This window comes from Hemitrygon akajei, chromosome 7 (genome assembly GCF_048418815.1).
Source record: "Hemitrygon akajei chromosome 7, sHemAka1.3, whole genome shotgun sequence".
Lineage (NCBI taxonomy): Eukaryota > Metazoa > Chordata > Chondrichthyes > Myliobatiformes > Dasyatidae > Hemitrygon > Hemitrygon akajei.
The window spans coordinates 67,182,422-67,206,583 of record NC_133130.1 but is presented as its reverse complement, the minus strand read 5'-3'; the positions used below and the strand labels follow the sequence as shown (position 1 = coordinate 67,206,583).

General features: G+C 35.4%; 1 protein-coding gene across 2 annotated transcripts; it reads right to left on the bottom strand.

The window, feature by feature from the left end:
- Positions 1-517: 517 nt before the first annotated feature.
- LOC140730527 (chitin synthase chs-2-like) lies at positions 518-22,074 on the bottom strand. 2 transcript variants are annotated; one of them, XM_073051098.1, is made up of 19 exons: positions 21,961-22,074; positions 21,331-21,472; positions 19,463-19,642; positions 16,893-17,935; positions 15,375-15,464; positions 13,982-14,155; positions 13,676-13,862; positions 12,917-13,018; positions 12,074-12,215; positions 11,187-11,387; positions 10,409-10,693; positions 9,279-9,458; positions 7,360-7,711; positions 6,289-6,335; positions 4,805-4,869; positions 4,146-4,256; positions 3,389-3,606; positions 3,229-3,307; positions 518-2,473 (listed from the first exon to the last, which is right to left on the bottom strand). In XM_073051098.1, the coding sequence occupies exons 1-19, from the start codon at positions 22,011-22,013 to the stop codon at positions 2,453-2,455; spliced, it is 3,672 nt and encodes a 1,223-aa protein (XP_072907199.1). In that variant the 5' UTR covers positions 22,014-22,074; the 3' UTR covers positions 518-2,452. The 2 variants fall into 2 exon arrangements, with proteins under 2 accessions (XP_072907199.1, XP_072907200.1); XM_073051099.1 differs by having other exon boundaries at positions 6,289-6,332.
- Between the last annotated feature and the right edge of the window lie 2,088 nt (positions 22,075-24,162).

Genomic DNA, 24,162 nt, shown 5'->3' with positions numbered 1-24,162 from the left:
ATCACATATGTTTTTATAGGGTTATAATAACTTTCATATCTGAACATGAGACTGTTTACATTATACATACCAAATAGCCTTGACAGAAAAGGTCAAAAGGCTTAAAAATCACTATCAATTAGAAAAAAAATCCAAAAAAATTCTCTCTAACCCACAAAGTATCATAAATTAGCTCAAGCAGACTATGAAAGTAATTTGCCTTGTTTTGTACTTAACTCTTAATATGATACTATGCCCAAACCAGCATGAACATTCTTTCCTCAGTTAGAACACTGCTGTCAGTTCACTGTGCAGATACCATAAGATACGTTTCATTCCTACTACCAAAATCAGCTTTATCTGGTCTAAGGAACAAGTATTATTCTAGTTTTTAATTAGCCCACATCTGGCACTGTGGACATGAAATTACTGTTTTCAAAATGAGTGTGCATTTTAAATATAATACGATAAATTATAAAGGGAAATCATACTAAAGCCTGTTACGTTTGTCCAATAATAGAAAATCAAATGGAAACACTTAAAGTTAATGAATCAGTTTATTTTGTGGGTTGCAGGTTCATGCATGTAGATATCAACAGATTTTCATTCACTCCATTGATTTTCTTAAAAATGAGCCATCACATTCAACCTACACAATAATAGATAACTTAATTTTATGCAAACAGTAATTAGTGCAAGTATTAGTCACACAAAACTATTGTGACCATTTTCATATCAGCAATTAATAAATGTGGGACAAAACTGACTGCATAATTCAAGAATCATAAAGCCAACTACTGAAAAAGTTTGCTGTATCATTAGTTAGTTGAAAAATGTGATCACCATATTTTATTGGCAAATAAACTTTGAAAGTTTAAAATGGAAAAACACATAATGTGAAACCCACTGAACTGCATTGTTCATCCAGTGTTAAAATTGAATGGATTGTGTACTTTGGAGACGTTAAAAGTGATCAATAGCAAATATTATCTCAGAATCTATGCTTTTAATTAAATGAAGAGTTCGATCAACTAGAGGAAACAATAATTATTTGGTACCTTAAAATATCATTGGTAGAATTTAAAGTGCATTTGAAAACCATATTTGAAGTAATGCTGTATGTTACACATAAGTATTTCCTATCATTTGCAATTGTGAAATACATCAAACTACATCAAACAATTGTACTCCAAAACCAAATAGATATAAAAAGATATTTAATTGATAGCACATTTATTGGGTTACTTATAATAAATTAACATTTTTGTTTCTTTTACATATTCTATGGCTACAAGGTACTACTAAACAGAAACTGGAACAACTGACCATTTTGTGCAAAAGTTTAAATTCTACTAATTCATGATCAGTTGAAGATTACTGCAATTGCACATGAATAATTCTGTTCATTTGGCATAATGCACTTCCATTTTATGAGTGTGTGCTTGTGCACATGCACCTGTAGATCCAAAACTATCTTTGTCTTCCTTCACTAATGTACAATGAAAGACCACTGGATGTTTTTTGCACTATAAAGATGCTAATCGTCCCAGTCCAACAATATTCCATTGCTCCTTTATTTATCAACTGCTGCTCTTTATCCTTTGACTTGGACATATCACGTTCACCTTGCCCAAAGCTGATTGTCACAACAGCAAACTACGGTCCAACACAAGACTGACCTCTGCTGTCATTGTAAATGTTCAGAACAAGATTGTTGGGCGAAGCATCAATAAACAAACAGAAACAATGAGGGAAAACTAATGATGTTAGTGGCACAAGTTTGTGTTCTAAAAAGGAACATTTCCATGCATTACAAAGTAGCAAAATATTTATAACTATTTTATATTAAGTTTTGCAATGGAATGTATCTAGATTAAAATTTCACCTCATTTCTTTAATTAGATGATTGTCATATATGGAATGTTATACTTTGACATAGATCAAGGTAAGTATTTACACCCACAAAATATATTGGTCATTCCTGAGATACTTTGTTAACTAAAATTGTGTTCTTAAAAAATATTCACTACATGACTGAGTTAATTATAGATGTAAAGGCCATTAACCAAATCTGATGGTACTGGTTTAACAATATGTCAGTACGATTCAGTCAACAAGTAGACACCAAAAATGCCTTCAGCGACAGCCTGTAGTCTAGGGTTCAGATGTTAACTCAAGGGATGAACTGAGTTGTGGATGAGAATTGGTTTTCCACCCCTCGCAGGGAGCCATGTTGCTAACTGGGTGCTCATTTCATATATGCAAAACAGGCAATTCTAATTAATCTAGTTCTATTTGCAATGGCCTCTTACTAATTACTAATGGATCACCAGTTTTTACTTCATAAATATCCATTTAGGAACATGATTAGTATGCAGCTGAACTTCAAACAGTTAATGCTGGTGTAAGTATGAAATCAACAAGTTGCAGTTTAATTCTTCTCCAGCTCTGTTGATTTATCTTCTATATAATGTCAATCTTCAAAATCTTTATGCTAAAAGAAAAGAAAAAAAATTAAGATTCAACTTTCATTTCAGATTTCATGCCTAAAAATATTTTGTTTTTTAGAAATAACAGGTAAATGACATGGAAGTAGAATTTTATTTTCAGGGTAGATTTAGTGGTGTCAGTTTGCTAGTATGGCTCTTTCTTGCTTGTGTTGCAATTGCTGAGATTGCAGCCAGAGAAACGGAGGCTGCAGAACAGGATAAGTGGCTGTGTTACATGTAAATCAATCAAATTGTGAAAGTGGGAGTGCAAGAGCTGAGAAGGAAACATGCTTTCGAGTAATGATTACAGATTTCAAACTAGATAGAAAAGCTAACAGAGAAAGTGAAATAAGAGGAATCTAAAAAACAAAAACAAAATACATGAAGTCAGTATCTCATATTTTGAACATATCTAACAGTTAAAGCTGAAGCAGTAAGACTGTGCACACGTGATTGTTATCTTCCGTGCTTGACACGATGATGGAAAGGTACTGAAAGCATCTCTCAGATCTAATCCTGGCTTCACTGAGAATGATTAATTGATATAACTCTAAAAACAGAGCCTTGCTTACTCCAAGCCAGGTCGGAACTTCACAGCACTCAGTCCTCATCAGTGGTGGGCTGGTCAGTGGCATGCTGTCACTCTATCCATGTTTGGCTTTGCAGGGGAGTATCGTTGGATTTAACACTTTTAGTAATAAAGGAATTGATTTCAAGTCTTTCGATGGAATAGCATAGTGAAATTTGTCAGGGCTTTTACCTTCTGATATGCTCCAACAGTCCTTTGAGGTTTCACTTCAGTTCCTTTGTACGCAATAAAGTGGATGAGGGTATTAATCCTGCAAAATAGTAAATACCACTTATTACTTGCTCACTATTAGATTGATTGAATGTAAAACAGAGTAATTTGCGATAAATACCTGTGGAACAACATGGTGATGAATTGGATTCCCAGCAGTATAGCAAATGATATCAAGAACATAAAACCAATTGGCTCAACTTCTAGACTCTCAGATTCCGAGAAGCTGCCATTTGAGAGGATTTTGGGGATCTTTATGTGTATATCAGGGCCAATCAGTTGCAGAAAGAATGTTGAAACAAGCCACAGAACATTAATGATGAAAAATAGGAAAGTGGCCTAGAAAAAGAAGACATTGTTTAAAACCAAGCACTATAATATACACAATCTTTTCCTTTGATTAGAATGAGATCAAAAATAAACTGAACTACTCAGTGTGGGTGCTCTGTGGGAGCTGTTGATTTACTGAACTGTGCAAATCAGCTATCCACTTCTGCTGCAGCAACTTTCTAATTCATAGCCTGATGGAGCAAAGACTTACTCAAGGAATGAAGCCATATAAGATGCGTCCTTTCATCCATTACCTTGAAGACTCTTGCATTCTGCTTTTATTTCATTTAGAAGTTATTCTGCACAATGGTCAAGCTTCTGGCAAGAATGCATAGAAATAATAGTTGGCCTTTTTTATTTATTGAGCTTAATAGGCCAAGTGAGGTGATGACAGCCCTTCCTGACTTTAGACTCTTAAAGACTGTCCTGTTTCTCTGCCTTTGCAGCTCCCTTGTTATTTCATCCTTCCACACTAAAATGAATTTTATATTTACATTTAATCAAAATGGTGATCAAATTCCATTCAAATGTTTGTAACCAATCCCTACCTTGTTCCTCAGGGACTTCAGATTTCGGGTAATTTCATTCTGTCTCTCTTTATCTTCGTCGATTGGTTTAAGATACGCCTCAATCAGATCATTCCAGAATGGAATTTCATTCTACAAGTTACAGAATATCATAGATAAAATGTTTGACTCAATTGATCGATGCATCCATCATATTTTCTTTATAATACAGGTGAATAGTTACATGCAACATTATATGGCAGAATTTTTAAGGCAAACACAGCAGTGTCACGTTAGTGCTACAGTGTCACATCTCTAGGGACGCAGATTCAATCCTGCTGTGGAGTTTGCATGCTCTCCCTCCCAAGGACTGTGCAAGTTTCAGTCCAAGTCTTGGATTTCGTCCCACATCCCAAAAACTTCCTGGTATTCAAACTAGCCACTGTCAATGGTCCCTCGCCCATACAGTTGGTTAGTGGCCAAAAAAAATCAAGGATAAATTGATGGACATGCAAGAGAAAAGAGGCTGCAAGTATGCAGCTAAATAAGGAGAGGTGAGAATAAGACTGGTAGGATTGTTCAGCTAGAAGCTGATATAAAGCTGTTGGAATCCGAGGATCTGCATGGCCACTTTCTGTGTCATAATAAATAGCAAATTCTCTCCAAAAGAAACTAAGAGTATGGTGGTTTGCAATACTTACTTCATCAAGATTCTTTTCAACAAAATCTATATGGATAGACTCCTTTTGCAATTTGCTAATCCAATCTATATAATAAAAAATAAAGAAAAAGATTATTCTCAGGCTCATTGCAATTGGATCAGTCAAGCATGAAAACTGGGTGAGCCAATTGTCAGAATCAGGTTTATCATCACCAATTAACAAACAAGCGAAAATCTCCAGATGCTGGAAATCAAAGTAATACACGCAACATACTGGAGGAACTCAGCAGGTCAGGCAGCATCTATGGGAAAGAGAAAACGGTCAACGTTTCGGACCAAGACCCTTCATCAGGACTGGAACAAAGGGAAAAAGGAGATCTCGTTTTTCCAGTCCTGATGAAGGGTCTCGGCCCGAAACTTCAGCTGTTTACTCTTTTCCATAGATGATGTCTGGCCTGATGAGTTCTTCCAGCATGTTACGAATCAATTGTTCCCAGCCATTCACACTGAATTAAGACCAATGCTTCAAGTGGGTTTCCCACATGCCTGGTACTACTGAACAACAGATGAAATCCCAGTGACAGTCACTCATTTTGCTAAGGGACCCCAACTTGACATTATTCTATGCAAATTAGGCCTGCTGTAAGATCAGAGGAAGATTTCTCTGAATAGGGTATTCTCGGCCTGTGTAAATGAAGTGCCTTTTAAAAATTTTTTTAGTATCTTGTTATTTGCATGAATGTTAGTCATTTCTAAACTACTCCAAAAAATGTTAACTTTCTTGATAGCTTTGACAAGATAATTTTGAGGACAGAGCATGAGGGCCATCAAAGTGGGGTCTTTTGATATTTTGTTGGTCACATTCAGGTTCCAGGGGCTCGGTCAGATTTCAAGCCAGTTTAGTACGAATGGGAGAGAAGCACTGATGGCAGGATCGGACAGTAGCCCAGATCCAGCACACCCAACATCTTTTACATTTTCCTTCAAAAGGTTGTAGCCCAAATTTCTGATTGCTTTTGAGGCTGGAAATAAGCTATTTGTCTTTTTAAATGGACAGTATAAAAGCAATTCCACCATATGGTGTGGAACTTCAGACTTAGATGAAGCCTGTGTGGGGGTTGATGTCAAAGAAGATGTGAAATCCAGAATTCTCAACCCCAAAAAGCCTTTGAGGTAAAGTCAACAGAAAGTATCAAAAGTGAGATTACTGGATTTATAAAGCAATTAAGAGTAATGAAAACAAGATGAGTAAATAGAATCAAGATAAATCTAACTGAATACCTAAGTAAGTATGCCAGCATGTTCCCTTATCCCTGTTGTGAATGTCTTGGCTGACACATCAAAAGGATTTTCGAGAGAGATGGGGGAAAGCCTGCAAATAAATGTGTCAGGCTCTGATGGTGTACCAGATAGGGCTCTAAAAACCTGTGCCAACCAGCTGGTGGGAGAGTTGAAGGACATTTTAAATCTCTCACTGCTACAATCTGAGATTCCCATAATTACTTAAAAAGTATTAATACTCACTGTCGTCAATTTTGGGTTCCAATTGTTCTACTTCATCACCTGCACTACTGGAAATAAAATGAAAACACACTTGAATAGTTTGATGATATGACACAAAGAAGAAAAATAATGCAAGAAGATAAAAATAACTTCTGGACAAGCCAGAAGAGTCAAGTCAATCTTCCCAATAAATAAAATCAACAGAGATCTACAATCAAGAGCAAAATAGGAATGAACTCTCAACAACAAAGCACAAGGAGAATGGAAGGCTGTGCATAATGGAAAGATGTCATGGAAGGCAAAAAGAAAATATATAATTATTTTAACTGCAGTATGTAAGAAGAAATGGTCATAAACATTTTTCAATTTCCTCCCATTCACGTTAGCAATCTCCAAACTCAGGATAACTCTTAACTAATCCATTGTTGATCTTAAGCTTCCAAACAATGTAGTGGAGAAAAATGCAAGGACTTTGTGATGAAACAGAAGTTGTCAACCCTATATCAAAGTTCAAAGTAAATTTATTATCAAAGTACATAAATGTCACCATACTCAACCCTGAGATTCATTTTCTTGTGGGCAATCACATAAAATACAAGAAAATTAATAGAATCAATGAAAGACCACATCCAACAGAATGGACAAACAACCAACATGCAAAAAGACAAACTATGCAGGTACAAAAAAAAAGAGAAAATAATAATGAATAAATAAATTAAAATAAATAGATAGATAGATAAATGGATAGGTAAATACATAAATAAACTATAAATATTGAGAACATAAGACGAAGAGTCCTTGGAAGAGAGTCGAATTCAGTAGGAACAGTTCAGTGATAGGTGAGTGAAGATATCCCCTCCGGCTCAATAGCCTCGTGGATGAGTGAAATGAACCTAGCCTTTTAAACTTCTGAGGTACAATTTGAGGAGAAAATACAAAACCAAAGAAAATACCTCAATCAAAATATAGCTTCACCCACATGTCCAAAAAACTGATTCAAAATAGAGAACAGAGAGTAATAAGATGTCATTAAAATATTTTTAGAAGTTAAGTGTCCTTTAACTTTATGTGTCAATGTAACAAGTGAGATACCTGTCTATTTGTCGAATTTCTTCCTTTTTATCTTCTTTTATTAGAAGTTCAATATCCCAGCAGATGCACTTGCATTTCTTTTCATATCGCTTAATCTGTTGCGGCTTCGCTTTGGTCTGTTTCTTTGGAGAGACCGTTTCACGAGTGCCCCAAGAAACATTATTCATGTTCACCATAGAATAAATTGGCAATAGCAAGTATCCACTTGGAATGCAGATTATGTACAGCATTCCATATAAAACAAGGTGGAATTCCTGGGGATGCAGCAGTGCTGTTGAGACGAAAAGGATCATCATGGAGATGAAGAACAAGCCAGTTGGTGTGATAAAAGTCTGCTCTCTGACAATCTCACCTGAATGGAGCAAAACATTATATTAGAATTTTGACAACAGTGAAGGACAAGTTTATGACTCATCTTTCCTAACAAATGAAATTTGTAAATACATTCACATGAAGCTTCTTATATACTTAAAAATGTCATGGGCCACCATTCTCCCATTTATTCCAGAATTTTTAAATTACAGTCTATAATCAACAAATAAGTTATTGTAATCATATTGAAATTGTCTAATAATGGATTAGACAGGCTTGTTTCTCACTTACAGTAGTGACAACATTTAAGTGACTTCTGGACCAGGTATTTGAATGAGTAGGGTACAGAGAGAAATGGAAATATCTGCAAGCAAGTGGGATTAGTACAAATAGTTGGCATAGATAGAGTTGGCTGATGAACCCATTCTATCCTATATAATCTTATGCTCTATCCTTTATGTCATTAAGTGAGCCTTAAGAAGACAAGTTAACCAAGGTGATGCATTTTTCTTGCAGCCATCAGTAATTGTGCTATATTTTCCCTCATCATTTTTCTCTACCTGTGTAAGTTAATGGCTTCCTGAAATTGAATAAAAATGTTGCTATTTTAAATTGAAAGGCCTGCTGAAATTTAGAGTAATAATTTTAAGACTGTCACGCCCTCTGGTTTGGGAATTAAATACTGATATGTTTATACCTATCAACAAAAGCAGCAGTAACTGAAAGTCAGGGGAAACTAAAGATATGGTAGGGTACAAAAGAAAATAATGCAACTTGTCTGTTTATTGGCAAACATATGATATTAATAAATTAAATGATGATATGGCAGACTGTCACAAAATGTAGCCCGAACCCTCAGTCACAAATTAACTCAATAACAAAGTACAGGTAATCACTTTAGTTCAGTCTTCCTTTTGCTTGCTCGGATATCTGGGTTGGGAGTAGGGAATGGTGTCCAGAAAGTGGAAAGTGCTCCAGTAACAAAACAGGGTGCTGATGCACCATCAATAACTCTCGGAGACAGGAGGTGAACGATAGGCTTTTATTAGCAGCAAAAGAGACCACAACATCTAGGACACTGAGGGAGGAGCAGTGCCTCCAATCGCCTTTATAGAGGGGTCTGTGGGAGGAGCCACAGGAGCAGTCAGCAGAGGGGCATGTCCAGAGAGCAGTCAGTAGAGGGGCGTGTCCAGACGGGTATACATAGTTTACCACAGGTGCCTTTTAGGATTAAACTAAGTGCTGTAAGGATATAATGGATCAACATGGTGAGCAGCAGTTGATCTACAATACAGCAATAACTAGGTCTTTACTGCAATTTAACTGAATTTTGACAGAACTGTCCGACTTGGCAACTTTAAATGATAAAAGAATGCTTTGATCTCTCTCCACTGCCACATCATTTTTGTAGTACCTCTTTTTAGTAGATAGCAATGATGATTGATTAACACAAATTAAATTAGTATATTAATATCAAAATGAAAAACTAACCTAATGTACCCATATTTTAATATAATTAATTACAAAAGTATATTGACAAGGATAATTGATACGGAACATAAATGTTATCAAACAAATCCAGTAGCATAACAAAAGAAACTGCTCACCAACGATGGACATTATTGTTGCAATCATTAGAAAAGCATAAAAAATGCTTAGAACTGCAGCAATATTGATCTGAGTATCAGATTTGACATAGTAACAGATGAGTATATAAAGAGCTGGCGGAATAATTCCAAGAGCCAGGGCAACGTTTCCATTCCAATTAAACACGAAGGTAAATGATCCTGTAAAAGATATTGTACAGAAAATAGTCACCTCCATTGAGTAATAAAAAGGTAGAGTGTCATATTTAATGAGTTTTCTGATTTTCTTTCACCGATCCAATGTATAATCATCTAATGTATTTCATATTAGGTTACAAGCAAGAATTTCCTGAAGTTACTCCTGCGGGGCAACCATAACTTTACCCCAAAGACTTTCTCACTCTAAATCTGTCAAAGTGGTAGTGACAGAGCAGTGGCAATTCCAAGCAAATTTCTGGTTCACGTCTTCAATCACATTACAGTTTTCACTAATACTATTTTATGTTCATTCTCTGCTGAGTTCTTTGTGAGTTTCTGTTATATTGCTATATTGTAAAATGGAACATTAATACCTTCAGAAGACTATGTGGTATCAGTGTGAGTGGAAAGTTTAAATGGACATTGACTTCATGACTTTTATTTATTTGGTGAAAATGACAAATTCAGATTTCACAATTATGTATTCCATCTGATGTCTGTCACAATGATGTACTTGAGTAGGAAGCACTATTGTTGAAGACTGGGTGTTGGAAACAGCAGAACATTATCAAAGTCAATTGACACTCCCATCAAACCATGAGCTTTTGCTTAAACTCTTCATGATGGATATTCTGAGGTTTGCATCTCACTCTGAAGCTATATATATAAATATCATAAACATACTATTCACATGGTATTATTTCTGTAAATTCCTTTCTTGAATTTAATGTACTTTATGATTGGATTGATAGATCTGTGTTTGAATTCCAAAATATAAACCCTCTTAATGGGACACAGAAGAAAAAAATCTATGTCATGTTTACTGTGCACAGTTAAATTTGTGACAATTTTACAAAATTGCCATATAAATAAAACAAGGAGTGATTAAATAAACAAGTAATGTATTATCATTAGTTATTAGTAAGAAAAGATTGCATTTATTGCATGATCACCTGCTATCATTAAGACCACAGTGGAGGGACCCAGAATTGATGCTGCTGTTCCAATAATTTGGTAGAGTATGTAGAGTTTTGAAATTGAAGGGTTTTTCTTTGATGTTTCTGCAGCACTATCCAAAAGGTCAATTGTATTTGCTAAAGTTGATGGTACCCAACGGCGTCGTTGGTTGTAGAATTCCTTGAATTCTTGTGGTGCATTTGTGTAGGCATCTGAAGCAGCATTGTATTCCACTCTCCATCCTTGTTGCAACAATAGTGTGCATAGCCAACGGTCTTCTCCTATTGTTACACATTAACAAATAAAAATTATTAGCATTTCTTGAGCTATGATAAATTAAATCAAAGAATACCTTCAGCCAGATTGATTCAGACTTCTGCATACAGTTCCAATTTGCTTTTTTTAATGATTGTTCCAGTCTCTAACTTATTATTGCCGTATGACATCAAATAGTCAGTACTGAAACTTGATCTATTTGACCTCTCAGTTTACATTATCTCTTCATAGTGGAGGATGTTCACAAATTCCACTTCTCAAATAAATCTTTGTTTTAAATAGTCTTGTTTCCTTTATAAGCAACACGATAGAACTAACATGGAAGCCTGCCAAATCTTTCACTGTACATAGAATTGGTAGAGTAAAAGAATATTTTCCAAACAATACAAATACTATTAACTAGCTACCAAAATTATAACAACAGATCAAGATAAGTTATAAAAAATTCCAGCTCAGTGCATAACCAAAAGTTAGAAGAATTATATGTGTTAACTTTACCTTGATCATATTGGACAAAATGTTGTGCTTCGGTTGCCCTGGTGGTGTATTTTTTCACAACATTGTCATCCATTAGCGCCTCTGCCCTGAACAAGCTGAAGCAGCCTGGACTGCACAGCACGCAGCCCAGCACGTGTTCGGCTGTCTTCTGGAGCCAGTGACCCACAGCATATTCAAACTTCTGGTACCACACCATAGGGCCTTTGAGAGGAAGAGGAAAAACTTGCAATTTACTGTTCTGTATTAATTTGTTGAGGTTTGAAATTTGATACTTGTTAGACACTGTTCCTTCTAATCCGCATGGGTGCACAGCTGCACAGTAACCAAAATGCTTCTGCGCACATAGCCTTTGTTACTATGCAGCTGGAATTTTCTTGTACATAAAGTTAATACAATTTGAAATTTATATTAATATAATTGTGAAACGCTGTAATCAATTATGTATTAATGCATATAATTCATACACTTTCTAAATAATAAATATACCAACTCAACACCTTATGGTTAAGCCTGAGTATGGATAATTACAGGGGATTGAGCTCAAATTCCAATTTATTATTTCTAACCTATCCTCGTATTGAGCCATTCTCCCATTCCCAGAGGGCTAGAAGTTTCCCTAAACCTACTCATTTTTCTCAATGTGTCAAGTCACAGAATTTATTCCATACATTGCTGATGGGTTAATTGTTTTAACTCAGAAAACATGATTGGAATCTTTCTTTTTGAATAAAATAATAGCATAGAACAATTTTCTTTGACCATAAACAAAGAATTGGTGATAACAATGTTACATGTATGATCCTGTGTGTTACCTATATTATATACTGTGTCAAAAATAAAGATAGATCATTAAACAGGTAGAGTAGTGTAGTGATATAACATCATACCAACGCCTGTTGGATGTATTCTACCGCATGCAGCCCCCACATGTGGATATCTCCTCAGCCTGTCGACAAGCAAGATCAAAGCTGAAGGCTGGAAGTCAGTGTCTCCATCCAATGCCAGAATGTAGGTGTTTTCCTTCTCAGTCTTTAAGCAAAGTAAAACAAATAAAAGCAAATTAAAATATGGCATGTTCCCAAATGAATTATAAAGAGTCATATGTGAAATCTGCTTGAAATTCTCTCCCAGAAACCATGGGCTTTGTTTGAAGGTGTTGGTCAGGAAAAACTCTGGAGCAGGTCACTGCTCCAAGCAGTGAGTGTGTGAGTTCAGATCTTCGCTTTGGGTGGGCAGTTACTGATCTGTAGGGACTCTAGTCCCAGCTGAATTTAAAATCCTTATTACCAGGTGCTTTGTGTGAGAAGGAGGACTCCAGTCCAGCTGAAGGGCAAGAAATAAGTACTCCTGCTCTGCCTGGCCAAAGGCACTTAGCTTCTCTTCAAAGCAATCTTCACTTGACTTGAATTGACAGGTTTCAAGAGGTCTGAAAACTCAGATGGGCAGGATTGCCAGTTAATACTCAAGGCTGATTTCCTCACTAAGAATCACCCACCTCTTCAAAGGATCAGTAACTAATTAGAAATTACACTTAGATCTATGTTCAAAATAGGCAAGGAAGTTGGAGCTGGAAATGCTACACAATTCAAAAGAATCAAACAGCAAAAGCAAAGTGAATTTACATCTACACTGCGCAAGTGATCAATGGCAAATTTCTAATCCTATGTATCTGAACCATATTGTTACTTATCTTCATTTTTAGGTTCTATAAATTAAAACACAATCCTCACCAATAAGGGACCTTCAGCAGATACTTCATCTACAGATTTTCCTGACAAGGTGGTGTACTTCCTATTTAGCTTCCATCCCAGCAGATAATACATGTACATGATCTGAAAATATATGTAGAGAATGTTGATGTTCACAGGCAGGACAGACAATAAAATACACTCATATTAATCATTCTTGCTACATAAACCATTAAATATAAAACATTTTTTCAGGTTGCCCAAAAGATAAATTATGAACCATCTAAGAGTTGAATGTGGCTTTAGATCTCAAATGTTATTCAGCAGATCTGAATCTATGGAAGTGAATTTTACCAATTCTCAGCCATGATTAACAATTTCTATGAGTCAAAAACATCAAATCAGATTTCAAATTTAGTTGCTGCATTTCCACTAAACCTTAAGAAGTTTGCAGATGAGCCTTGTTGTTAATATAAAAGTCAACTTTGATCCCAATTGGTGAAATTCTTTCCCAGAAGTCATGGGCTTTGCTTGATGGGCATTTCCAATTCACCAATTAAAGTGCACATTAAATCTTAGTATCAAGTGCTTTCTAGTTGTTATAAATTATATGTGTGCATTGATGGTGCAGTTTCAAGTGGGTAAAAGAATTGATAACCAAGTAAACTGTTTGTACTTGACACTGTTGAGCTTTTGTGAAGCTGAAGCTGCACACTTCAGGTTTAGAGAAATCTATTTTATCACACTCCTATCTTGTGCCTCTAGGACATCAAGGGTAAGTCGCTCAATATTTAGCTGTACCTGAGACCACCTCTTCTTGTGTCGGATTTTCTGTTTGTCTTTCAAATGGACAAGTATGGTATTTCCATATGGAAGTGTATAGCTGATTCTTCCACCATAAGGTGTCTCCATTATAGATTGCCTCACAAAGTCATCATCATCCTGTTCCACTTCCTCCATGGAAGAGCGCTTTTCACGAGAAAATATCCTGTTTAACAAATGAAATATTCCAGAAGTTTAACAGCATGTGCCTTCTTGAAATTGAAATTTATAGTATTTTGTTCCACAGTAGTATGGTTCATAACAAACATAAAATATTTCCAATACCTAAAAATGTTCTCCATTGTGTCAACAAAGTTCTTCACATACTCATTCACAAGTCTTTCCTGCAAATTTTCATTTGGACTATCAACAACAAATGCATCATCGAAGAAAATATGCGTTTCAAAGTCAAAATTGTCTTTATGTGATTTTGCAGCATGAGGTTTGTATTTGTCCAGCCTGTGAAGAGAAATGGCTAAATGAGATTTGCATATACATTGTGGAAGTCATTAGTATATGATTTCTTGTTTTGAAAGTGAGTGCCAAAGGTAATTTTCGTTAGCATATATTAAGCATGGTAACTAGACTGTGCAAAAGTAAAGTCATTGCACTTTTAACTATCAGATTCAATCATTTTCGCCAAAAAGCCGTTTGGTTTTGTTTGCTGATCTTTGTCAGTGCTGTCCTGGGGCATCACATGGAGCACTGTTGAAAATGGGAAGTCTCATCTGTAAGAGATGAATGCAGGCTAGAGGTAACCAGTTCCCAGCTTTGGAGTACTCCCCACTTCTGCTGGCTGGTTACCGGACTGAATTGTTAAGAGCAGTGTGATGGGGCTCTCTCCATAAAGAGGAGGGGTAGTATGCAACTAATGGAATGCGACAGAAATGCAACAGTGCGTTATAAATAGCATATTAAAACTCCAAGCCAAAGGAGGAAGAGCAAAAGTATGAACATTAAGTGGTTTGGAGGAAAATACCATTTGCAGTAGTTCTAAACAGACCTTAGAACTTTAGTTTCCTAGCACTTCAAGATGACCATTCATTTGACATTAGACAGTGCAGTGATTATGCATAGACTGAAGACTGGTACAACTTCCCAGAGAAAAAAATATCAGTTGAGAAATGCATATCATATTAAATTTTAGTTTGTTTCTCCACCATGAGTGAGACTCAGTAAAAATGGGCATTTTACCAGCTGTTCGAACAGCTGTGCAATCTGCAGGAGTTGTTCATGTCCAGATATCAGTATTTGCTCTTTTATTTGCTAGTTTATTTCTCATCAATGTAGCCAACTTTGAGGGAACACATCACTGACAATAAGTCCACATTCAGTGATAAATGGCACCAAAACACAAAGCATGTTTTATGACATTTGAAGATGCATAAAAAAACTCATAATAGGAATTCATGCTTGAGACAGCTAAGGTCTGGAAACAACTTCAAATAAATTAGTTGAAGCCTCAGCAATTTGTTTATGAGGTGCAACCTATCAATATACCTGGCAAAGTATACAACTACAAGTTTTACAATGATTGAAACGTGCAAGCATTGCTTAAGGCAATTATACATATATACACACACAAGTTGTCTAGTCTATCAGTGAATAAGCAACCTTGAAAGGAAGCACACAGAATGGTTTTGAAAAGAGTATCTAAAATCAATTCTTCTACATTTACCTGAATATTGAGGAAAGAATTTTTTCCATTTCATCCACTGTTTCATGCCACATTGTTGCACACAGATATATCATGACATGATCTGATTTCCTGTTTAAAAAATTGTTGTGAAAATTAAGTATGTTTTACAAAATGCATAAAAATGTAAATTAAATATGGCTTTGATATTTGAATCAATAAACCTCTGAGGAAATTATTTTACACTGTTTTTACCTAGATGTTTCTATACTCTAGGTAATTTCTAAGGTAAGTATATGTTCGTCACAGCTTTGAGGGCCAAAGGACCTATATTGTGCTGTAGGTTTTCTATGTTTTCTATGTTATAGGGAGTCATTTTTTCCTTAATCTTTGTCGAGTTAATGCTACTTCACCATTCAAAGGTCAAAAAACAAGCAAGAAAAATCTCATATATGTGTTACTTTATCTCCCCCTTTACTTTACTTTAACTCCCCCTTTATATCCTTCCCCCCCAACTCTTGAAACTATTTTATGATTTATTGGGGTGGGATGGGGATAAGCCATTATAATTATACAATTATAATGTAAACATGTTTTCCATTAGGTATTTGAATTCATCTTAAGCATTAAGCATTTTGCACCTCATCTCCAATACTATTAAAGACTGTGCATTTAGGAATATGATTACTTTAACTTTCCCAGTATAATTTTCTTTAGATTCTTATGAGAGCTTCCTGGGGTAAACTGTAGATCCTTAAGACACCAAGAGAATCCTAGAACATCCTCTCTTGGAGCTGCTGCCTAAAACCAAAGAGAAAGCTCAACAGAGCAGGATCACAGAGAAAGGCCTCTGGGTTTTGTGCTACAGTTATCACTAGCACATTGTGACTCTTCAGTCTTATAACTTGCATTGCAGATGTTGAAAATGCTAGATTTTACTGTATAGTGTCAGAATAATACTATGTTGACATTAATACAATTTAAAATTGTCAGTTATTCACTGTTGTCTACTGCATTTTGGAAAAGTATAATTAGATTTCAGCTGAATTACGGTATGAACTATCAGAAAATTTTAATGAAAGGAAAAGGTACTGGACAAAATGTTTCTCTGGCTAGCCCTGTACCTTCCAAAATTTTCATTGTAGAGAAATTTGCCCATGCATGCTACTTTTCCACATAATAAAGGTCACATTATGTCAAAAGATGCAGTAGGTTTTGGAAAGACTTATTTCAAAAAATAGTGGGAATTTGTTATCTAGCACTCTACCGCACTTTAAACACTGCAGCGTGAAAAGAATCTCTTTAAACTTGGCTGTGATTGTTAAAAGGAATTTCCCTTGGGGAAGGATTAACCAAACCATGAAATGAGACAATATTTCCTTACTTGGCATTTACTGCAGTTATTCAATAAGGTAGCATGATAAAGGAAATTTCAGTAGAATTATAACAGTGAAATCAAGTGTATCAGATGCAACCACCCCCCTGCACTATATAAATAATCTGAAGAAAGAAACATTTTCCATTATTATAGCTGTGAAAAATTCTAGTAATAAGATGTACCTTTTGCCTTCCTTATTTTCCACATTATCATGGGCCCGTGTGTTCAACAGCATTGACTGATCCATGAAGGCAGCTTCATATACCCATCGGACAAAGAGATGGGATGTCCGCTCAATCCTTTGAAAGTGGCGGTTCCAAACATAGAATGTTGAGAAAAATAGCCCAAGCCAAAAGCATATAGCAGCAGAGATAAATAGTCCCAAGCCAACTTTGCTGGTATTTAAGATTGCCTGTGATCTGCAAAAGCTTTGTGGGATTTCCAAAAATAGGATCCGTACAGAATTGGTTTCATTGGTAAAGTTTAAACTATTGCAGAAGATGGTCAGATTAAAAGCACTAATTCCTTCAGCATATTTGTTAGAGCTATCATAGAGCATGATCAAAATAGCAATAAATACCAGTGGTGTGGCTAATATAGACGGCACTATAAAGCTCCGTTTGACTGCATGCATTTTGCACACGAGGATACTAAACCAGTAGTAGAGGAAAGAAGAACATGCTTGTATTCCGAAGAGGCTCAAAACAATTCTTAATTCAGTTTCAGAGACTGTTTTCAGATCTTCCCAGTTATACTTTTTAATTGGAATCCATGCCCCCATTACGGCTAAAATGACTATAATCCTAACCGCACTGGTACAGAGATAGGTGAAATTTTTTTTCAAATTCAGTGTTTCCCTTATTTTTATCAAGCGTTTCACTTTACAATCCAGGACAAAATTTTCCCACCAATTGAAGGATATTAGTATTAGGGAAACTATCGCTAGGGCTACGTATATCTGGAGGTACCTTGTATCTTCTGACTGTTGCTGAGGAATGTGGACCACAATAAAGAGCAATAGGCCAAGAAAAGTCAACCCAAAGCCAATCAACGGGGGTAGCAAATTACATCTGAAATTTTTCAGCTTAAGCAGTATTTGTACAAATGAGGGAAACAGACAGACCCCATTCAAAATGCACAGATTGGTTATAGAGTCAAAGTGAGGTAAACAGACTAGCACAAGGACTGCAGTGGCAAGTGCAATAAGTGCTTCAATCAAGCATATCTAGCAAGAGTCAGAATAGTGGTGAGGGTGAGGATGTAGGGAATGAGGGGGGAGGGAGGGGGGGAAGACAAAAACAGAGTTTACAACTCTAAATTATAATGATGTTATATTGGTTAAAGGGTTCAAGCTCCATTTATTTTCAATTACTTTTGCCCATGTTCATATAGAAGTTACAGTCTTAAATCTATATAGGTTCTTATTGCACCAGAAATTCTTTATAAAACATTTTCAATATGCCCTTTGATAATGAGCAAGGCATTATTAATCCTACAATATTATTCCAGTTATAATATAGTAGAACTTTCAGATATGAACCTCAGGCACAAAAATAGAATACATTGTACAATGTGCCATTGCATCATGATAACCTCATTACCAACTTTCTCTTTTCCATCTTTAATATTTTCCAGGATCTTAATTTTATACTTTAACTAAATAAACACTCTCTAAATTTTTATTTACAGCTCTTAAAGCTTTGCCTATAGGGATGTATATTGTGAAGTTCTGTGTATTGAAATGTGCAACTGCATTTGGCATAATCACAAGATAATATAAAAACAGACTTGACATATTTAGGAATGTAAGAACATGGAGCAGATCTAGGCCATGTGGCCCCTCAAGCTTGTTCCACCATTCAAGAAGTTAATTAGTAATCTGATCTTCACTATAAGCTCTATTTTCCTGAGCAATCCCCATGATCTTTGATCTAAATTTGGTTCAAAAATATAGCTCATAGTAAACCTACAGCACAATACAGGCACTTTGGCCCAGAATGCTGTGCTGAACACATTCTTACTTTAGAAATTACCTCGGGTTACCCATTGCCCTCTATTTTTCTAAGCTCCATGTACCTATCCAGGAGACTCTTAAAATAACCTATTGTATCCACCCCCACCACTGTGGCCAGTAGCCCATTCCACACTCTCACCACTCTCTGCATAAAAAAACTTACTCCTGACATCTCCTCTCTCCCTACTTCCAAACACCTTAAAACTGCGTCCTCTCATGTTAGCCATTTCAGCCCTGGGAAAAAGCCTCTGACTATCCACACGATCAATGCCTCTCATTATCTTAAACACTTCTATCAGTCTTGAAAATATTTAATGGCTCAGCACCCACAACTGTCTGAAATAGAAAATTTACCAATTCTTCATGTTCTTCAAGATAAAACTTCTCTTCATCTCAGACTCATGACTGGCCTCTTAACCTGAAGTTAGCCAAAACCAGTTTCAAAGAATAGGATTTCTTCTAAACTACCTTTTGTCAATCATTTACAGTAAATGTATAATAAATATTTGTACAACATGATTCTTTATTTAGAAGTACAGAATGACTTAAATGTAATTATAGACAGGTGCTAAATGTTTTTGTTTCAAACTCCTTTCTGAGCAGAATTCTCAATCCCCTTAAGTAAGTCAATTAGATTTTTATCCATTGCAATGCAATTTCGGTTTTTAAGTTCAAAGTATCTATAACTATGTACTTCTGGAAAGATTTTTTAAAATTTGAATGTTAAAATCAACTCACCATGCCAAGAATTGTCTTCGGGGGACTAGAGGATGACTTAAATGATGTTTTCCATAAGGCTTTTCCAAATGATAAGATATTAGGCACCACTAATACACAAGCCAAGACAAGATGAGTGAAAGGTTTGTTTTCAAAGGGTGAGTTTGGGTTTGAAATGCTGATCAATAAAAGAAGACTGGACTGCAAAGCAAAAATAAATGTTTTTCAACATAAGCATCACTTGTAACACGCAGCACCAAAAATAATCATTGCTTTAATGAAGGAAAATGGATTCAATTCCGGCTTCTTCTCCACTGGAACCATAATAAACTGCAATTTTCCCCAGACCAGCATGCCAAGTTGCTCCCTGCACCAGGTAACTAGATAAAAGGGAAACAGCTACTGATGATTTCCCAGAATAGGAAACTCCTCTCAGCCCCACATAATCGCTACCAACTGCAGATCTTGTTTAAGTACCTAACATACCTGGCTCTGTCTCAATCTCTCCTGCATACACTGCATCTGAGATGTCACACATCAAACAAATTTGCAGCTAATTTTGTTCAGACAATTTTCTTTGCCTAAAAGTTGTGTAATTTAAGTGAAAAACACATCGCTATTTCAAAAACTTTTGTATTACAGATACCAAGCAATAAAAATTGTTTATAGTTTCATTCACTTTCTAGCTCATTGCCTTACAAGTAAATTTAAGAAAAGCTTAGCTTGAAAATGTTGTAAAACAAAGGATGAATATAACAAATGATCAAACAAGAACCTAAATAAGAACACCAGTTATTCCAATTGTCCAATCTGTTTCAATGAGTTTATCTACTCCGCAATGCTAATTTGTATATCTTCCAGGGGTCAGTAAGCAATGCTTGTAACTCTGAATCAAAGGGCTGTGGGTCCTAGGCCCCCATTCAAAAGTACTAAGTATGAAGGCTTTGCTGAAACTCTATAACAGCACTGAGAAGGTGCATTCTTTTAAGGTGAGATATTTGACTGATGACTCAGGGACATAAAGGGTCTTTGCCCCTATTCAAATAAGAAAAAATATTTTCCCAGTAACTTGGCCAACAGTTGTAAATCAACCAGAAATTATCTTATTTGACTATTTATTTAATTGTCTTTCATTTATTTCCAGTATTATATATTACATGGCACAGGGGACTACAGATGATAGAATGTGGAGCAAAAAATAAGCTGCCAGGGAAATTCAGCTGATGGAATAGCATCTATGGAGGGAAATTGACAGACAATATTTCAGATTGGGAGCCTTCTTCTGGATCACTAATATTTATTTGATAGAAATGCACTATGCAAGAGATAAGATCTTAAATGCTACATATAACTACAAGCCATTCCTTATATCATGGCCTGCTAATCTACATTGAAAATGAACTACTTTACACCAACAAAATTGGTATGCAGATGGAACTTGATAAAGACTGGACTGCAAAGCAAAAGTAAATGTTCTTCAATATAAGTATCACTTGTAACATGTAGCAGCAAAAATAATTATTATTTTAATGAAGGAAGATCATAATAGATTCAATTCCAGTTTCTCCTCCACTGGAACCATAATAGACCACAGTTTTCCCCAGACCAGCATGCCAAGTTGTTCCCTGCACTAGATAACCAGATAGAAGGGAAACAGCTGCTGAGGAATTTCCCAGAATAGGAATCTCTCCATTCAGCCCCACGTAATCACTACCAATTGCTGATCTAGCTCAAGAACTGACATACCGTACTCTGTCTCAATTTATCCTGCATCTATTGCAAATGATATGCCATACCTCAAACAAATTTACAGCAAATTTTCAAGGTTTCAAGCAATAATTCAAAGTTTTTCATTATTTTCAGTAGTGCCTCTTTAAGGATTTACTGACCTTGCTAAGAAAAACAAACCCAAGCACACAAATTCCGAAGATAAAGCAGACTGCATACTGAAGAAACTGAATGGATTTCTTGGTTACTTCTTCTTCATCATTGACTGTTTTTAACATAAAAGGATCCCATGTTTTTCGGAAACTAAATTTAAAAAAAAAGGTGATATTGAATTTTGAAGATAATCATTGTTCAATTAAGACTTGGTAATTTTTGTTCAAATTTTCCACTTTTTGTATAATATTTCAAATGCAATTATTAAATATAAACATAGCTAAAACACATAAATGTATTAAGTTTCGCGATGCTAAACTGAATATCTCTATCATGCACTATTCATTGCAACAATGTTCAATCTGAAAAAATCTATTCTAATTAAAAGGTCAGAACAAGACTATCAAATGTCAGAGATTTAAGTAACTTCGCCCTATTGAAATAATTTCAATAATTCTTTAATTCTCTTCATTCATTTAAGTTTCCCCTTCAAACAGTGAATACATGCAAAATTTAAATCATAAACTGCACTTAATACACTTTTAATTTAACAGACCCAGCTGTGATATCAAGTAGTCAATTATTTATGTTATGTATTATTTATGAAATTTAAAAATTAATGAAACAAATAAATTTACCTGCTTCTGCGGCGTCTATTCAAATCATGAAGTTCTACATCTATATTATCCATTTTGTTTCAATGATTTTACTCCTCACTTAGAACAGGAGATTAGTTAGACTGAATGTTTGCTGTATTGAAACCTGTATATAGTCAATGGGTGTGGTGATTAGCCTGCATAATAAGCTACACCCATCCTCTCACTTACGTCACGATAATTCTGAAAAGGAGCAGCTTTAATACAAATGAAATGGGCATAAAATATTAAATATGAATTTGTTTCATGTTAAAACACTTAAAGCTTATGTCCAAAGTCAAAGCAGTTAATAACTATCAGATAACAATAAAAATTTAATTCCCATATTTACTGAACTCTAAACTAAATAAAGACCAAATTTAAAATAACCTAATCACTGCAATTTATTGATTGGTCACTCAGAAGAATCTTGATTTCCGTATACAGTCTGAAGCTTAAGTCAGGAATATCCGTTCATCAAATTTACCCATTGCTAAATGTTTCTAAAGCTCTAGCTGGGTGTACACAGACTTCCCAATTCTTTTGTATTGAATTGTACAGCATTTTTCAAAGTTGCTGGTCTTACATTAGAACAAGTTGATAGCACTGAGCCATTTGTAAACTTTCAGATGTAAACTGCAGGGCAAATGCAGAATTAATTGTGCAATTGAGCAAAATCAGATGTCTTTCTCAAAATGACATTACCACAAATCTTTCCAATAAATAATACTTTTCTCCATTGTATACTAATTGGTAAGATGTTTAAAGTTACAATTAAAAATAATGTTTTAAGCTTTTTATGATTTGGGCGAAGGGGTAACTACAAGATTGTGTACATGAATTTTAAACAGTACATATTTCTGAAATGCTTTCATCTGCTTTCATAATGATTACCTTGCCAAAAATCCTTAAAGCATAGGTGTAGGTTAAGCAATATGAGATGTTACACCCAACTGATGAGAGCAAAAGCTCATTTTGTAATTAAACAATCTTTATACAATCTAAACCTTATTTATTTATACCGTGCCTGGTGTTAAATCAAAGAACGTATGATTCAGATACAAGTGTGTATCTCCGTTCTCCAAAAGGTATGCAATTTTTGGTTTCTTAGGGCTCTATTAACTAAATGATTAAACAAGAGATCTTCTCCGCTGATGCTAAAATTGTGAACAGAAAATAGATGAATGGAACCCAGAGAAATACACTAGTCACCACCTGCCCTCGCCCACTGAGATTATTTTACCATTTAATTATCCCTTGTTTTTCAAAACATACCAATCTTACTTGTTTTGCCAAAGTAAAATACATGCACATGTATCAATATTGGTTGCACTCTTCTCCGTATATTTATGCCAAAGGTGCGAATGTGAGTACATCTAGCAAATGACAATCACACAGTCAGTATCAGTGGCCAAAGACAAGTTTGTTTTTATTGAGTCATGAAATTCAAATTGACATGTGTGTGATAATCTCACATAGGAAGAATTGAAACTCCCACCATTCCTTATGGGAAAACATTCTCCCTCATTTTGCTTCTCAGATCCAAAACTCTCCTATTTAAAAAAGTGATTCCTTGTCTGGATTCCTCAGAGGAGAAGGTCATTTCTTTGCATTGATTCTTTGTATCAATTTAAATTGGGTGGTTCAAGACCTCAGTGAAAATGTTTGCTTACAACTTTTCTGTATTACAAGTAAATTCTAATCTGCAATGCAAAAGAGTAGCTGCAAAATAGCAGCTAGAGAGAGAGGCTGAAATGATGAAAGAGAGTAACAATGGAACAGAAGATGGGTTGAAATAAAAGATGGCATTGCTCTGAATTATGGAAACACCATAATTAAAACACCTGTAAAATGGCACAAAAAGAAGTGATTTAACCACTTATTAGATTTAGAGCCACAATTCCTTTGCATCAAAATCATTGTGCTGCATCAGCATGTGTTGGGATTTTAGGCCAGTTTGCCCTGAGATTAGTTGTTATACATTCACTTCTCAGTTACTTCCAGCCTCCTCAAACCCTGAAAATAATAACAGAAAGCTTTGCTGAAAAGCCCTGAAAATGCACAGTCACCCAGTCAGAACAATGAGAAGCAACCTCTCCAAAAGTCTGAAACAAGATTTAATAAACAAGCTGTCAATAAGAACATTACACTTGATTCAAATTCCAGGAGTCACATTGCTCTAGCTATACTTGTTGAAATCATTCC